Here is a 19,248-nt window from a genome sequence, read left to right on the forward strand (position 1 = left end):
TGTATCCATTGATTTTATATGCGATTTCATTGAAAGAAGTGTTTTTTAATGCAATGATTTTCAACAACACACTCAACCTGGGCTCCTTGCATGAGGAATATTAGCTACAAGCATTAGCTGAGCATGCGTCCTGTCAATTTCTACTCTCACACCCCTGATTTAGCATAGGGATTGGGCTCGTTTGCATATGCATGAGTTCGTTGAGTTGGTCGTAGCGTCCTTGGAGATAGTACATTTCTAGTAAAATGGTATAGATGAGTTTATAGTCAAAATGCGTGATGTATTTTAACAGTTTAAACGTAGGCCTATGTTTTTGTAAATGTGCATAATTTCCAATCACGTCGCAGATGGCAACTATCACAGCACAAGTAATAATTTATCCTAGTGTATTGCCCCGGTAGAATACCTTGCATATGCCATAGACAAATTTTGATAACTTGGTTGGTAGACAGAGATGACGTCAGTGGTACTGATTTTGGTTTAGATCTGAAACCATATTATACCTCAGGTTTAGATTGAGAAAGTATAGGCATACATATCAAGTAATTATCTGGTGGGAATTGTTTTATTGTTGTATTAATTGTGGTATACTGAACCCGACAACCACATTTGAAGAAAATAATTATAACTATGATTAATTTTATCATGGGCTATATTTTTGCCGGCGGAGGAATATGGATTTAGCCTGGGGAGTTAGCTTTCAAAAACTGTATCACGTGTCATTACATGTGGATGGGATGGGTGAAGTTTCGTGTTACCAAAGTATGGTGTGTTACCATTACAACAACAACTTACTTATTTACATAGTACATCCAATCACAGCGTGCTGATCTGTCTAAAGTAATAAACAAAGGTTGTTCAGTCGCACAGTAACAGTGCATGCACGTCATTAGAGGCGCTGTAGTTTAATATGGATATGCAAACGAGATGGCCGGTGACCGTGACTCAACTGTAAATGATTATTCTTCGGGACACCTTGACGGATTTTCCCGCAATTGACACACCGTGCTGTAAGCATGGTAAAGTGAACCTGTAAAATGTACCAAATGCAGTTTTTGATATTGCGGTACATGTCAGCTATTTTTATGCAATTTTCGGCCGTTGTTTCGGCCTACAGTTTGTTTAGGACTTCTGTGTTGTGGACCATACTATTTTGTTTTTACGAAAGTGATAATTTCTCCATCATTTTGTTTCAAGTTGCTTTATTTATTACTAAATAGCCTATTCGGTCTGGGTATTAAATTGATAGGCCTAATGGCGCAGTGTAAAGGACCATGCGGTTATAAGTTGAGACTCCCAAAAGACTGACGGCATGACATTTTTCTTGAACAAATGAAATGATAATGATTTTTCCAAAATGAATACTTACACCCCTCATAGGGGTCTATGTAAAACAGTCAATTATCAGAATTGCAAGTGTAGTCTAAAAGTGACAAAGAGATATTGTATTCTCTGGTTTGGAATGAGTATTTATGACTGAAAGCAGTTTAAGCAGCTAATTAGCACTAATTAAACCTTTTGAATAAATAATTAGGTCTGTTAATGAAGTAAATTTTGATCACCCTGTATACATAGAAGCAAACATCGCACCCAAAATAAAGTATATTTCTGGTTGGCTTTTTCAATTCAAGCTCTGTTTGATTTTGTGGTCCTCAGATTGAGAAAATATTCCTGAAAAGAAAAATATACCACATGTTCCTTAAAAAGTTCATTTTTACACACTGTATATCGTCTAGTACACCCTGAATATTGATTTCGAATTTTGGTCAGTTTAATCTCTGTTCTTAATGCTTTCCAGAAATAGGCCTACCTGTAATTGGTTCATAAAATGATATAACTAATAACTATTCATCGCAAAATTGAAAACAATGGCCATACCCGATGTCAGTCAATGGTATATCCAAACCACAATATGAACCTGAAGACTCGTCATCAGACTTAGACACTATCCATGCTATCAATGAGGAATTGCTATTACCCCATACCACAGTATTATGTTTATAATCATTCCTAGGCCTTATTAAAGGCTCAGATGCATACAACTTTTTAACTCATTTATGTTAAGTACAAACTTGAGAATATGTTCTTCATTTTAAGTAAATGTCATCATATGTTATTAAGTATACCAAGAAATGAACTAAGTACTCAGCATATAAATTAATTTGTGCCCTCATTGTGGGTTTTAAGACAAAATAAAATAAAGGAAACAAACATCATTCTCCTTTTTACAGTGTCGTTTCTAAAAGCTCATTTTTAAGCCAAAGGTCCTCTCAGTGAATGTGAAATCCAACATTTTTTCTTCATTCACTGCGCCGTCTTTTTTAAAGACATTTCTTGTTTCCTTTGAAGACAGCAGAGTAGAAAGTGACAAACTCAAGGGGGGGGGGGTCATGGATTGCGGGTGTGTCTATGAGTGGATGGATGTGGCTGAGTAGGTATTAATGATATTGTTGAGGAAAATATATTTTGTGAGTGCATCCAAAGTCAGGAAAGTAGGTTGATATTTTTTGCTGACAACAGAGGACAACGGGATAAGGATAAGCCATTCGTACATAATTTATTTGTGTATGTTGGAGCCTTTGTAACCACCCCAACCGTTGACACACGCATGGGAAACTACCCTTCAACAACAAAAATTGCTGACACAAAGGAACTGTGGACGTCCGCTGTTGTCAGAACGTTCCAGGTTGGTCCAAATTGCACGTTAGAGCATTTAAACATGAGTCCTCAGTCCTCGGTCCCCGGTTGGATGGTGATTACTCTAATGCAGGGCCGGATTTACAATTGGGCCAGATGGGCCCAGGCCCAAGGCCCCCTAAATTCGGGGGCCCCAAAATTGTCTTATGCATCTTCCAAGTCCCTTTCTAGCCAGAAAAGCACCATGTTTTGGGCCAAAATAGGGTAAAATTGGATAAGTTTGCGCGCTTCGCCCGCACATTTTTAACTCCAGTTCAAAGAACATCTTACTACGCAGGTAGCTACAAAATGTAATATAAATTTAAATACTGTTACAATACATATAAAAACGTTTAGAGTTTAATTCCTTTCTTAATGAAAAGCAAGAACAAAAATTAGGCTAAATGTTGCCTTATATTGTCCGAAATAAAATGCAGTTCAGAACACATCTTATACGGCTCATATCATGTAGCTATAAAATTACATAATATTGCTATTGTTACCCTACAGATAAAGCTGTCAGAGCTTGGTTTCTTCTTTAATGAAAAATGTGCTCAACATCGTCATGTGCGAATGACAATAAAATATATACATGTCCTACCTTTTGGTAGATATCATGCATTAAAATCCTATTTTGTGAGTGTAGTTAGAAGTCATTTTGCAAGTTAAAATGGGAGGTAAATTCTTAATTATATCTTTCTGAAAAAAATTGTGTGATGCGTATTTTAAGAGTTTTTCATAATACAGTACGATACTCCTAATAAACCTAGATAAAATCATGATTTATAGCCTATATATTAAATATTCATTTTGAAAGGCTGTAAGATTAAATAATAGATAAATAAATTTCGGATTTAGCGCCTTTTTCCAGATCTTCGAGGATTCAAAGCGCTGTAATTTCGCTGCCATAGTGAATCATTACAACAAGATCGCATCAACTAGGCCAGCTGCAGCCGAATGTAGCATAAACCTATCCACACGGAGATCCCGGAGAAAACTTGTGAGTGCGAGTATGGAATCGGGATAAACCAAGTGCACATACAGTCCTTGGAAATTGAGATATCGGCCTTTAAAAATATTATTGACAATGTTGAGAGTAGGAATTACCTTGAAAAATGTCTCAAAAAATACAAGATGCCAGTTATATTCGGGTCTGACACTATCTTTTTAACATTAATAACATCACAAATTCGCAACAAACTGCTAATGTGAAAAAATCAGCCCCGGACAGGTTTTTCGCTATTTCTCCATTTACGATCCTGCCCAAAAGTGTCTCCTTTTGACATGACACGCCACAAATATTAATATACAATCATGTACCTATATATTGCATAGATCATGTACAGTACTTGTGATCAAAGTTCTCCAGCATTGTATTTAATTAGAATAAAAAATAATACAAATAAATGCAAATTAACCGGAAATCCAAATAATCATAGTTGGATTGCTCTACGAAAACGGATATACGAGGGTCATTCAAAAAGTTCTACCTCTATCGTCACATCTCTGTTATTGCCAATGATTATATTCCTAAATCTTGGCTACAACATGAAAGTGATTTTGTTACAATGTGATTTATGGTTGTTAAGATGTGTCGGTTTAAGTGGATACAGATTTGGTTCGTCGGAAACGGTTTGAATAGAAAGGCTAATTTTGATTAAAAAGGCTGCCAACATCTATGTGGAAATCATTACAGATTTATTTCTGAAAATAATTAAATTGCTTTATTTTTGTTCAAATAATTTTAATCAATATAATGCTTGCATATTACAGTTTAACTGGGTATCATGTCTTTTGCACAACAAAACCGATACATGTTCACAATAGCCTTCGTATTGACCCTTTTCCATAGGTTGTTGACTTCGATCGGGTGAGCACTTGTTGGTTCAAGTCATACTAATTGGTTCATAAGTTATGCACAGTTTTTGTAGTTTGTAAGCAAGGTTATTAACAAACTGTTCATCTTATTTCCACGTCAAGATGCACAGCTGATTAGGACGTACTTTCGAGTTACCCTTATATGTGGTCTAGTCGAAATCTGGCAAATTTCACCAACATTTGTGTGTTTTACGTTTGTTGGCTCTTCGATGTTTTTTCTCATATACATGTTTCATTTTGTTTTGAAGTCCCAAGGAATGTCAGGGAGCTCAAATAGGACCAAAATATTTATCCTGAGTAAGCAGTGGGACAACAACATCTTGAAAACATTTTTATGGACATTATCCAAAGCTACAATATGATGCTTACTGAACTTTTAGCTTCAGTTTTTAACCGTTTCCGATGTACCAAATCTGTATTCACTTTAACCAACATATCTTAACAAAGCAAAAATCATATTTTCATCAAAGAACTTTTATTTTGTAGTCTAGATTTAAGAGTATAGTCATGGGTAATTACAAGTGCCTAGCACGTAAGATAACAGAGATGCGATGATGGAGGTAGAACTTTTTGAATGACCCTCGTACATCCATGACCAATTACTGGTAATTACTGTTCACACCATGTTGATAGCTCTATAATTGGGAATCAGCAGTGGATAATTGGAGGGATTAATGGTTTTGATTTTTATACCCTTTTCGTAGAGCAACTAGCAGAATAGTCGACTGCAGACCCGTCGGATAACGCCTTTTCAATGGAAATGAACTTGGCTGCTTTATATTATCTCTGATTGAATTACCAGTATACTCTAGGAGGCCGGTAGAGTGCAGATCCGTCGGAACACGCTTTTCAATTAGAGAATAAAGGTATTGTTTTTAGCCGCTGGAGTGCATCTATCGTCTCCCTACTACATACAACACGGGCGACATCATTATTTTAAGTAAAACAACGAGGCGAAGCCGAGTTGTTTTACGCCAAAAATAATCTGTCGCCCGTGTTATATGAGACGATAGATGCACGACAGCGGCTAAAAACAATACCTTTATTCTCATTCTTAAACACTTCAATTCAAGTAAAAATATGATAAGTATTACAAATTTTAATCAAAGTAAATCCTACATTTTGCAAGGAATTATACCTAGGGCTTAAAATCGATCAGTCCCGTTGTCATGGTTGTTGCTATGCGCCTCCGATTGGTTCAAATTGCGAGTACGCGTATCGTGTCATATCACACGGGTAAGAACCAATATTAAGATTGCAGGAACATTCTCAAGTGTTTAAGAATACGGAATAAATGCTAACCTCATCGTGACATCATCCAAGCAGACTGACTGAATAGTCTGATATTGTATTTATTGGATTTGGCAGTTTAGCAAATATTTTGTCTTGTGATTTGCTCTCTAAAGTCAATTTTACAAAAAGAAGAATACATCAATGTTGGTAGAGTATATAAACACGTCAAAAAGTAATTAGACTAATTGTAATAGCTCATTAGTCTGGGTAGGTTATAATTTGTAGCCATGGTAACCATTCAAACGTTGCACTTTTAAAAGTTACTTAAGGCAGTGTACCATTACATTTCCTACATGACTAATCGAGGATGACCAGTGACATACAGGTACTCTGGTAGCATAGGCAACATTTCCAATGGGTGTATGTGTACTTTTCAATCGGTATCTTTTTCATTCAAAGGGCCATCATGGCAATAAATTGGGCTATTAAGGCAAATGAGGCATTAACATTAATTGAGGAACAAAACGAGGATTTGTTTTGCTATTTCAGTTTTTAAAAACAATTTGACACATCGATTTTGAGTTATTATCTCGTACTGAATGAAGTATACAGCCTGTCTCAAACAAATTGTGCAAGGGAAAAGCGCCCTCTTTGGCAATTATAAAACACGTTGTGACATGATGCTTACATCAACGTCACGGACGTAGTCTTTACTCTCAAATGCCGTTTGTTCTGTTCAATTTGCTTGTTTTAATTTCGAGATGTTTAGTTAATAACGAAAGGGTAAAATCACAATTGTGCCACTTTTACTAGGGAAGATGGCTGTACATGTAAATCAATGATAGCATCAAGTTTATCAAGAGTTCCTTCGTGAAATCAAAAGAATGCATCAATTACACTACAATACAAAATTGCTTTTACTGTTTTTACTGTTTTATCATGATACTGGTATAATGATTATTTTTTTCCTCTTGAAACAGATTAAAAGATAAATAAATATTTCACATTCTGCTGTAAAATTAAATACATGTGCATGTTAATGATTTTATCATGGTAAATACTGTTTTCTTTGTCACTCAATACATGTTAAAAGACAAACAAATATTGCACATTTATAGGTTAATGATCGCGTATTACTTGTTGGGAGAGAAATTAGACAAAATAATGCACGCGCGCTGATGTTGACGCGTCTAATGCACGAACCCCGAAGGGGAAGATGCACCCCCAGACAAACAAGTACCTGGATGCACCAACATCAGTTATCACAGATTTACATGTATAAGCCCTCTTCCCTAGTAAAAGTGGCACAATTGTGATTTTACCCTTTCGTTGTTAACTGAACATATCTCAAGAATAAAACAAGCAAATTGAACAGAACAAACGGCATTTGAGAGCTACAACTGCGCCTTTGACGATGATGTAAGCATCATGTCACAACGGTATTTTCTAATTGCCAAAAAGGGCGCTTTCACTTGCACGATTTTTTGGAGACAGGCTGTATACATTATGTGATATGTTTAGATACCAAGTTATGAACAATTTTACACTTCAAAGGCGATTGCCCATCATCGTGAATATCATAAAGTACGCTCAATTATTGACTATCATTGGTATCTGAGTTAATATCATATTGATCTTCATCCACAGGATCAAAGTTATCAATCTCTTTTTCTGGAGCTGTTTTATGCTGCGATAATTGTAGAGATGTTTGGTGAGTCATACTTATATTCTGAGAAATCGATACATTTTGTGATGGTGATGTTGTACGAATGGTCTTGGGTTTCTTCTTAGAACCGCATACCTTAAGTTTCCTGACGAGTATCAAGTAGCCTTCTCGAAAGTTCTGATGAGTAAGACCATAGATAACGCTATTTGTACTGCTGCTTAGATGCGCGAATCCTGTAGCGAAGATAATGTAAGTCCGAGGTAGGTTAGTGACATCGGGAAGCAGAAGAAGGACTGCATATGGGGACCAAAGAGCGCAGAACACAATCCAGATGATGAGAACAGATCGCAAGAGACGAAGATCTGTAACGGCAATTTTGCTGCTAGCAGATGGCGGCAGATCAGATTCTTGCATCTTACGAAGGGCCTTCTTGATAGATCTCGAAAACAGTAATATTCTGATGTAAGAGTAAGTCAGAAGGGTCGCAGGAATACCAAATTGCCAAATCATAAGAAATATTGAATATCCATAGCGTGGCATGAAGTCGTAGGTGCAGTACAAGATGTCTTCCACGTAACTATGCTCTCCCCAGCCTGCTAACGCGGGAACATCAATCATAAAAGTTAGAATCCATAAACCAGCTATCATGAATGGTACCGTGTGTGTATTATATATTACAGGATACATACGTCGATGACAGATACATATGTACCGATTAAGTGATATTGCTGTGATACTCCACAATGAGCAACAACATGATGTAACGCAGATGCAACCAAGAAAATTACAGAAAATCGGGTTATCCTTGAAAATTTTACCATTGGTATAAATACCAACGATTCCAAAAGTAGCAGCGATAAGACATATCATCAAATCTGCGACGGCTAAGTTGACGATGAATGCGTTGCTTACCACGCGAAGTTTCTTGTGAATGAAAACGGCTCCAATAACCATAAAGTTGCCCAGAATGCCGGTAAAACCCATGATACACATAACCACAGCGTAGAGGATACCAATAAGGTCGTTGTTGTCAACTTCGTTCCCCGAATTGACGGTTGTGAACATTTCGACCCATGTCCATTCTGAGGATTGATTTGAAACGTTGGCGTTCCAATCCATCTCGATACCAATATTTTTGTTTATATTTCAAGGTATGAAATCTTTTGTTCGACAGTCAAAAACAGCTTTTATAAGGAAGATAATTCAGTCCTGTAATTCGCAAGATGATCTTTTGTCACTTTAAAACCTCTGTCCAGATGAAACAATGAAGAGAAATCACGTTAATTTAGTATAGGTTACTGGCGTAGCTGTAAATACTTCAACTAAAATCGGTGTTAGCCCGAGTTCGTGGGTTCGAATCCTGCGGCGCCAACGTGGTGTGTACTTTGGTACTTACCTCACTGGTGCAATGGGGAGCAATTTGGGATGATAACAAGCAAAGTGCTTAGAGGCGGTGCGCTACGGTTGCGCTCTTGTTGATTGCGATGTTTCTTACTGGCAGCAGAATAAATTGTTGCTAGTGTGCTGGTATATGTTACTCACGGCGGCGAAGTGCTCGTTCAATCACAAATACGTATATATTTTTAATTTGCAACGTATAGTCCAGCACCAGTCTTGATGATATCCAGAAGTGAAACAACACCAATTACTACATTTTTGTCGTATAAAGAAATTGTATCTGGCGTGAATTACACTACAGTTTTTATTCCTAGGGCTCTTTGACTTCTTCAAATAATCTTTTTAATAATAGAGTGAATCCCCTGGCCCTCTATAATTACGCACAAAAGATCGAGTCCCCTTAAGCGCATTGTTTATAGATAAGTCTTCTTCCAAATGCAACGCTGGATTCTCTTGAATAACCAGAATATATGGTCGAATCCAACGAAAAGTGTACACGGCATGTTCAGGGCCATAACTTAAAAGTATTAATCAATTGGCATTCGTTTTTGTATTGTGTTTATTCGCCTTGATCATACGCTTCGCGCCATATATAATAAGACCCCTTGTGTGAAAAACTTAGACACAGAGACCCCAAAACATGCTATTTGTACCCATTTTTTCAAAATATTTCTTACAGTATTTTTAAAAACATCTAAATCAGTTATGAAAAGAAGTCATTGGATTGAATCTAAATTGATTTCCTGAAAGGTGTGTATTCAAAGATTGCTTGTTCAATTTTTCACATATTTGTACATAATTATGAATTTTTGTGATAATTTTTTGAGTGGTATTTTTTACATTACCTACGAATACAATTTTTCATAGCACTAGATATATCTTTAAAAATGGAAATCACTAATAAATGCGCAATTGATACAAGCTTTGATATGTCCAATACTGAAATGCATTGCATTCGGACATCTTTATTATTGTGTTAAGCTGCCAGAAATTCTAAATGGCACAAAGGTAGGTTTGGTAAAAAATATGCATTACCTCCGAATACATGTTAAAAGCTGTGTCATTTCCACAAAGTGAGAGAATAGTAAACAATAGTTAAGCAATAGGTGCAGGGTAATACACTCTTTATTTCTACCAAGTTTCAATAGCCTGCGTTTAAATATTTCTGAGATGTGAACAATAAAAGCAAGTATTCGTAGGTAAATTTCGGTAACCGAATGTTACCTACGAATACAATTTGACATCATGGCAGTATTGTGAAACACTGCCATTCATGCCAATGCCCATATTGGTACATAACGAAGGCCTGTATGTTTGCTATCAAATCATATGTCAATGAAAATTGCGAATTCACATACATGCCCACCATGCAAAACTGAATACGGCTTAATTGTTGAAAAATATGTACTGAAATAGACGACGGTCTGCTCATTTGAAAGAAAAATCAGATTCAAAGAAGATTAGAAGGGATAAATACTTGGATTTGTCAACTGTCATGTGTGTTTCATTTTAAATGTTTACCGACCTTCTGGTTTCTGAGTAATTTGTGTCCAAATTGATTTATTCGAAGGTAACTTTTGACGTTTCGCTAAGGTTACCTACGAATACCATGGAAAAAACGACTGTTCTCATTGTCTCATGATCTAGACAACACAGTGATGGACCCTGGTATAAAGCTAATTGTAGTTGCCCTCAAACGAAAGGCCACAAGACGTAACTGACTCCAAGATGGACTTCACAAGTCTGCAATAACGGTTTTAAGCGATTTGTGTGCAATTACAAATTAAAGTCACTTTAGTGCCTTTGTTTCTTACTTCAATCCTCTTTCAACCGCTGTGAACCGACATTATTAATACATGATAGGGTCTAAAGTATCAATAAACGCACATAAAGAAAATAATACATTCAAAGTGCTTTATAAAATGAAGTTTTGATTGCGATATCCACCGAAAGTCTAATTCTTACCTACAAATACTGAAATGTTACTTACGAATACAGCATAATACATGACATGTGTAATGAAGTGTCGCTACCAATGGAAATTAATTGTCAAAAACTTTAAGCGGTACCCCAGGACACTATTATTACCCATATACGGATTCATTTAACAATTATTTATTATGTAAAATTGCTGATTAACTACTTGTATATCAAAATGAAGTGGTCAAAATCTTGCTAAAAGCATCAAAAAATTTTTGATCTAAGGTAATAGCATTTATTCATTTGGACGTACCATCTGAAAGAGATCTAAAACTACCATTTTATTAATGCATTACCATAATAGCAACATTTAAACCTCTAAACTCAATATAGATATTGTTAAATCGCTCATGTTACCTACGAATACCCGGGTTTCTTCACCTTTTCATTGTATAAAGCGTTAGGTGTATGCGTATAATTCCTATTATTCTTGAAAACATATATCCTACTCGTTCTTATACAATGTGTAAATTGATTCATACTCATTTGATAAATAAAATACAGAAACTGACCTAAACTTCATTTTCAAAAATAAACTAGTATAAATTGACTAAGATCATATTGATCGTGTTATAAAAATAAAAACAAATATTTTCTGGTTAAGCTAGCATTTTCCTGACACCCTGTGGTCTACATTACACGAAAAAGGCGTTAATGGGAATATTCCATTTGTTTTAGGTTGATTAGTATTGCGATAGTGAAAGCATCCCATTGGTATTCGTAGGTAACATTGGGTTTTGATATCACATTTACTATCACACGTCCTGGATTTATTTTTCAAGATTAGTAATGGTACTTTTGGTTCCTATTAGGCCAATATGTCATTAATCAATGGGCAAAAGGAAAAAATTGTGGAGACATTTTTATTTCGGACTTTTATTTTTGGCCCGTGGACACTTTTGGTTGGATTCGACCATATAGTTACATTATTATAATATTATTGTACACATTAGGCAAATCTTATGTTGTACTTTGTTGTGACAAATGCGCTAGAACCTGATTACCAATTCGTTTGATACAGACTAACTGAATACGGTAGTCGTCTTCTTCTTCTTCTTGGTTGAGTCGGTAGATACAGATCATTAAACTGCAGTTCACCAACTTTTGGGTCATGGTCGCGAATATGTGGTGCGTGTCTCTATCTAATTGTTCTGTTTGGTTGCATCGTTGAGCCGGTTCTTGGAGCTGTCAATCAGGGCCGGATTTACTTTTTGGGGGGCCCTGGGCCAGGCCAAAATTTGGAGGCCCTAAACTCACCGTGAGGAAGGCATGTGCACTCTAGTGGCCAAGTTTTGGTTTAGGTATAAGATCGACATTTGCGGTGGGAGCATTAAAATTTAGCGGCAGAAATAAATTTCAATTTCAGACTATTTTAGCCCACAATGAAGTTGAATTTCGCTACATAACGGGAAATTTTGCGTGCAAAATTTTGCTATTTTACTCTATTTTTCCCAAAACCTGTTTTTCGGGCTAAAGGCCACGCACAAGGCAATTTTTTTTTTTTGGGGGGGCAAAATTTGGGGCCCTGGGCCCGGGCCCATCTGGCCCAATGGTAAATCCAGCCCTGCTGTCAATTGTGCTTGTCCCGATTGTTTCTTTTCCTGTTGCGTTCCACTCCCTAATTGTTTTTGGAAAATAACTGTACTTGTATGTGTTGAGTCTTGCATAGATTGGTTTATAGTTGCTGCTGTTCTTCTTCCTGGTTCTTGTTTCTTTTATCAGCTCCATGTGGTCATTCTTGTTTATGCCCACCATATTGTTTGTTATCTTATACATCATTGCTAGTCTTGCTTGCTTCCTCCTGTATCATCTTGGTCCCCCATGCAATAAAGTCCCCCATGCAATATAATAGTCTGATATTATATTTATTGAATTTGGCAGTTTAGCAAATATTTTGTCTTGTGATTTGCTCTCTAAAGTCAATTTTACAAAAAGAAGAATACATCAATGTTGGTAGAGTATATAAACACATCAAAAAGTAATTAGACTAATTGTAATAGCTCATTAGTCTGGGTAGGTTATAATTTGTAGCCATGGTAGCCATTCAAACGTTGCACTTTTAAAAGTTACTTAAGGGCTGGGGTATGAACGTTTGGACAGTATTTATTTTGGGACATTAGAGCACATCAGACATATCGAATTGTATTCTGAATACGAAGAATGTCATTCTGATATAAAATAATTTTGATTTTTGAAATTCGCAATTTAATACACATTTTATGGCAAATCATTAAAATTGATATTTTTGATATTTAACAGTACTTGAAGTAAACTTTATAAATCTGATGATTTATACTTAAAGTGTATGTAGGTGGGATGAAAAGCCGACGATCAATTGAAAATTTTGACCTTTCGTATTGAAGATATGGATTTTTTTCCCAAAACACCAAAAAAATTAGGTCTTTTGGGAAAAAATCCATATCTTCAATATGAAATGTCAAAATTTTCAATTGACCGTCGGCTTTTCCTCCCTGCTACATACACTTTAAGAATATGTCATTAGATTTATATAATTTACTTCGAGGACTGTTATATATCAAAATTTGAAAAATATCAAATTTTTATAATTTGTCATAAAATTTGTATTATATTGTGATTTAAAAAATGAAAATTATTTGATATCAGAAAGACATGCTTCGTATTCAGAATGCAATTCGATAGGTCTGAGGTGCTCTCATGTCCCACAAAAAATACTGTCGAAACGCAATAAACGCTCATTTTGGATCCCTTAAGGCAGTGTACCATTACATTTCCTACATGACTAATCGAGGATGACCAGTGACATACAGGTACTCTGGTAACAAAGGCAACATTTCCAATAGGTTTATGTGTACTTTTCAATCGGTATCTTTTTTATTCAAAGGGCCATCATGGCAATAAATTGGGCTATTAAGGCAAATGAGGCATTAACATTAATTGAGGAACAAAACGAGGATTTGTTTTGCTATTTCAGTTTTTAAAAACATTTTTACACATCGATTTTGAGTTATTATCTCGTACTGAATGAAGTATACAGCCTGTCTCAAACAAATTGTGCAAGGGAAAAGCGCCCTCTTTGGCAATTATAAAACACGTTGTGACATGACGATCAACGTCACGGACGTAGTCTTTACTCTCAAATGCCGTTTGTTCTGTTCAATTTGCTTGTTTTAATTTCGAGATATGTTTAGTTAATAACGAAAGGGTAAAATCACAATTGTGCCACTTTTACTAGGGAAGATGGCTGTACATGTAAATCAATGATAGCATCAAGTTTATCAAGAGTTCCTTCGTGAAATCAAAAGAATGCATCAATTACACTACAATACAAAATTGCTATCATGATACTGGTATAATGATTCTTTTTTTCCTCTTGAAACAGATTAAAAGATAAATAAATATTTCACATTCTGCTGTAAAATTAAATACATGTGCATGTTAATGATTTTATCATGGTAAATACTGTTTTCTTTGTCACTCAATACATGTTAAAAGACAAACAAAATTTGCACATTTATAGGTTAATGATCGCGTATTACTTGTTGGGAGAGAAATTAGACAAAATAATGCACGCGCGCTGATGTTGACGCGTCTAATGCACGAACCCCGAAGGGGAAGTGCATTAGATGCACCAACATCAGTTATCATAGATTTACATCTACAAGCCCTCTTCCCTAGTAAAAGTGGCACAATTGTGATTTTACCCTTTCGTTGTTAACTGAACATATCTCGAGAATAAAACAAGCAAATTGAACAGAACAAACGGCTTTTGAGAGCTACAACTGCGCCTTTGACGATGATGTAAGCATCATGTCACAACGGTATTTCCTAATTGCCAAAGAGGGCGCTTTCACTTGCACGATTTTTTGGAGACAGGCTGCATACATTATGTGATATGTTTAGATACCAAGTTATGAACAATTTTACACTTCAAAGGCGATTGCCCATCATCGTGAATATCATAAAGTATGCTCAATTATTGACTATAATTGGTATCTGAGTTAATAGCATATTGATCTTCAACCACAGGATCAAAGTTACCAATCTCTTTTTCTGGAGCTGTTTTATGCTGCTGCGATGATTGTAGAGATGTTTGGTGAGTCATACTTATATTCTGAGAAATCGATACATTTTGTGATGGTGATGTTGTACGAATGGTCTCGGGTTTCTTCTTAGAACCGCATACCTTAAGTTTCCTGAGGAGTATCAAGTAACCTTCTCGAAAGTTCTGATGAGTAAGACCATAGATAACGCTATTTGTACTGCTGCTTAGATGCGCGAATCCTGTAGCGAAGATAATGTAAGTCCGGGGTAGGTTAGTGACATCGGGAAGCAGAAGAAGGACTGCATATGGGGACCAAAGAGCGCAGAACACAATCCAGATGATGAGAACAGATCGCAAGAGACGAAGATCTGTAACGGCAATTTTGCTGCTAGCAGATGGCGGCAGATCAGATTCTTGCATCTTACGAAGGGCCTTCTTGATAGATCTTGAAAACAGTAAAATTCTGATGTAAGAGTAAGTCAGAAGGGTCGCAGGAATACCAAATTGCCAAATCATAAGAAATATTGAATATCCATAGCGTGGCATGAAGTCGTAGGTGCAGTACAAGATGTCTTCCACGTAACTATGCTCTCCCCAGCCTGCTAACGCGGGAACATCAATCATAAAAGTTAGAATCCATAAACCAGCTATCATGAATGGTACCGTGTGTGTATTATATATTACAGGATACACACGTCGATGACAGATACATATGTACCGATTAAGTGATATTGCTGTGATACTCCACAATGAGCAACAGCATGATGTAACGCAGATGCAACCAAGAAAATTACAGAAAATTGGGTTATCTTTGAAAATTTTACCATTGGTATAAATACCAATGATTCCAAAAGTATCAGTGATAAGACATATCATCAAATCTGCGACGGCTAAGTTGACGATGAATGCGTTGCTTATCACGCGAAGTTTCTTGTGAACGAAAACGGCTCCAATAACCATAAAGTTGCCCAGAATGCCGGTAAAACCCATGATAAACATAACCACAGCGTAGAGGATATCAATAAGGTCGTTGTTTTCAACTTCGTTCCCCGAATTGACGGTTGTGAACATTTCGGCCCATACCCATTCTGAGGATGGCGTAATGGTTTGATTTGAAACGTTGGCGTTCCAATTCATCTCGATACCAATAGTTTTGTTTATATTGAAGGTATGAAATCTTCTGTTCCAAAGTCAAAAACAGCTATTACAATTGATCCAGTCCTGTAATTCGCAAGAAAATCTTTTGTTAGCCTAAATCTCTGTCCAGAAGAAACAATGAAGAGAAATCACGTTTATTTAGTATAAATTATTGGCGTAGCTGTGAAGACTTCAACTAAGATCGGCGTTAGCCCGAGTTCGTGGCTTCGAATCCCAGCGGCGCCAACGTGGTGTAGGCCTACTTTGGCAAGGTACTTAGGTACTTAAGTACCTCACTCAGCTCACAACCAAACCATGTGCAATGGTGAGCTGTTTGGGACAATTACAAGCCAAGTGCTGAGAGGCGGTGCGCTACGGTTGCGCCCTTGTTGATTCTGATGTTTCTTACTGGCAGCAGAATAAATTGTTGCTAGTGTGCTGATATACGTTACGGAGCTTCACTCACGGCGGTGAAGTGCGCCTTCAATCACAAATAGGTATATATTTTTAATTTGCAACGTTTAGTCCAGCACCAGTCCTGATGATATCCAGAAGTGAAACAACACCAATTACTACATTAAAGAAAAATAATGTGGTGTTCGACTTTTACATAATAATAAGCTCACGAGGCAAATAACAAAACGCTTGTAGATTCATATAATCCTGGCCTGTGATGCGTTTGTGTTGGGGCGTGAATGTGGCGTGGAAGCGGGTATACGTGGGAAGGGGGTGGAGGGGGGTGGGTGTGTGTATGTTTGTGCGGTGTATGCTGGTGTTATTGATGAGATTGTTCAATTTGTTAGTCAGCCCTAAGAGCATCTTTTAGGCGGAATAGTGCGCAAAGTTTACCCTGATGTTTCCCTTGCTGACTGCAGAGGACAATGTAACAAACACAATCAATATACAGGGTGTCTCAATCAAAATAGGTCCTGTGGATTGGGCCCGGGATTAGGGAACTTAAAATGTCGGCAGTAAAATCAAAACATTTTTAAAGATTCAAAAGCCGTGACGTTTCTTCTTTAAAATGGTGCACGTAACATCAAAAATCCGTTCTCCCGTCACTGAGATAATTGGACTTTTACAAATAAACCCATTTTGGACCGTTCCAATGGGGCAATACATTGAACACTAATGTGCTGCATTGTAGTTTATTATGGACAAACGAATTTTAAAAATCAACCAATCAATTAATCTCCCAAAGAATGTTTTTCACACCTTTTTATTTGGGTTAAGCATCAATAGGGCCAAGCGGTCACTTTCATAGTATACACATGCATGACCAGAAAAACACGAAAAGGGGTTCGTTCCCAAGAATGTGTCTTACGAATGGCGTTTAGAGGCCCAAAAACTGACTAGTGATTTTCAAAACATAGCCTAAACAAGATTTACCCTCTTTAGCACAAACATCCCCGTACAGGAATTTAGAGCATTTTAACACAAATAAGCATGAATTTTTTTTTATTTGAATGGTATCACCAATGCAGGATTTAAAAAGAATACACCCTTTATATGATTTCTTTATCATTTTCCAATATTTATGTTTGAGTGATGGTCCTGGTGCAAATCAGTTGAGGAAACACGCTTTGCGAATTAGCGGGATCCATAAATGACTCCTAAACCATGTAAACTATGTTTAACGCATCAACTAGCGAATCGCAATTCGCACGATTCATTCTCTGAAAAAGACCCGTTTTCCTGGTCACGAATGTGTACATGGCCCTTTTGTTGCTTGAGAAATGTATGAACTATATTTTTAGAAGGTATATTTTCACATATTTTTAACCCAAAGAGTATGGTGTGAAAAACATTATTTGAGACATTGATTGATTGGTTGGTTGATATTTTCAACTACAATGAAGCACATTATTGTATTGCCCCATTGAAACGGTCCAAAAAACAGGTATATTTGTACATGCTGTACAATCCTTATTATCTCAGTGACGCGTGAACAGATTTTGATGATTTGTGCACCATCTTAAAGACAAAACGTCATGGTTCTTGAAACTACAAAAAAGTTTTAATTTTACTGCCAACATTTTAAGTTACGTTCCCTTATCCACAGGCCCTATTTTTATTGAGACATCTTTATGCTTGTTTTTTAATGGGACCGTAACTTTGTAGTGTATGTAATGGTGTTATAAGTGGTATGTTGTGAGAGCATCCAAAGTCAGGAAAGTCTACTTCAATGTTTTCATTGCAGACAGTAGAGGACAATGGGATAGGACAATAAGTGTAAGTCATTCTTCATGCGATTGTTGGGGGTGGGTGGGTATGTGTGTGTCTGTGATGTTCCCTGAGTAATTCAATTTGATGATGTATCTTTGTTTACAAAATTACATGAGTGATGACATTTTGGGGATATTCCCCTCTCAAATTGAGCAAAACAAATTGAATCATATCTAATTTGGAATATTTGGAAACCCCCCTGAGTTTGTAAAGTGAAGATGACATCGTATGGGATTCCCCTCAGGAAGTAATGTCACGGGGATTCCCCTCAGGAAGTGATGTCATGTGAAAGGTTAATGTTATAATTATTAAGGCTTTCCAAGATCACATTTGGCTATTAATATTTGGGATTTCCCTCTGCTTGGTATATGAGAAAAGGTAAACATAATTCTTCACATTTTTAGTGTTGATCTGGGCTAGCTAGCTAATATGCTTACAGTCCAATTCCTTCAGAAAAAGGAAATTGCTAACCAGAAATATTTTACGTAGTCAATGCACTACTGCCTGCCAGTGTTGTCGGAGAAAATCTAGAATACGTCAAAGAACGTACTTCTTCCAAGAAAGGAATATATATTCTTCTGCCGAATTGCTGAAGTCTGGTTAATGGAGCAACACAACTGTCAATATAAGTGGGGACAACTGCATCGCAGTCCTGCTTCCTGAAGATATTGTGTGAAAGGTGGAAATAGCACCATAGCAGCGCAAGGAGTTAAGTTTGGAGAAAGCAGCGCAAGGAGTTAAGTTTGGAGAAAGCAGCGCAAGGAGAAAGCAACACCATTTTTGTGTGAGGATTTCATACGCAAGGATATTTATAAACGCAAGTGTTCACTGGACTTCGCTGATTTTCGCAGGACAAGTGAATAAGGATATATTACATCAGTCGTCCAGAAAATTTATGATCACCAAGAAGAAGAATGCTGGCTAAGTACTAAATAGTTAAAGAGTGATTATATTTGATTATTGTGTATGTGCATTCCCAGCAAACACAAAACGTTTTCGACATGATTCGCAAAAGGTTATAAAAGGTTGT

General features: G+C 36.7%; 2 protein-coding genes across 2 annotated transcripts; both read right to left on the reverse strand.

Annotated features, from left to right (window-relative positions):
• Positions 1 to 7,381: 7,381 nt before the first annotated feature.
• Positions 7,382 to 8,572, reverse strand: LOC140154663 (melatonin receptor type 1B-like). Its single transcript, XM_072177228.1, has one exon. The coding sequence runs from the start codon at positions 8,570 to 8,572 to the stop codon at positions 7,382 to 7,384; it is 1,191 nt and encodes a 396-aa protein (XP_072033329.1).
• A 6,214-nt stretch (positions 8,573 to 14,786) lies between these two features.
• Positions 14,787 to 15,926, reverse strand: LOC140154664 (melatonin receptor type 1B-like). The gene has a single exon (XM_072177229.1). The coding sequence runs from the start codon at positions 15,924 to 15,926 to the stop codon at positions 14,787 to 14,789; it is 1,140 nt and encodes a 379-aa protein (XP_072033330.1).
• Positions 15,927 to 19,248: the final 3,322 nt, after the last annotated feature.

Source organism: Amphiura filiformis, chromosome 6, assembly GCF_039555335.1.
Source record: "Amphiura filiformis chromosome 6, Afil_fr2py, whole genome shotgun sequence".
NCBI lineage: Eukaryota > Metazoa > Echinodermata > Ophiuroidea > Amphilepidida > Amphiuridae > Amphiura > Amphiura filiformis.

Excerpts from the sequence above, each read along its gene's own strand:
- LOC140154664 (XM_072177229.1), bottom strand. The coding sequence starts at position 15,926 with ATGTTCACAACCGTCAATTCGGGGAACGAAGTTGAAAACAACGACCTT.
- LOC140154663 (XM_072177228.1), bottom strand. The coding sequence starts at position 8,572 with ATGGATTGGAACGCCAACGTTTCAAATCAATCCTCAGAATGGACATGG.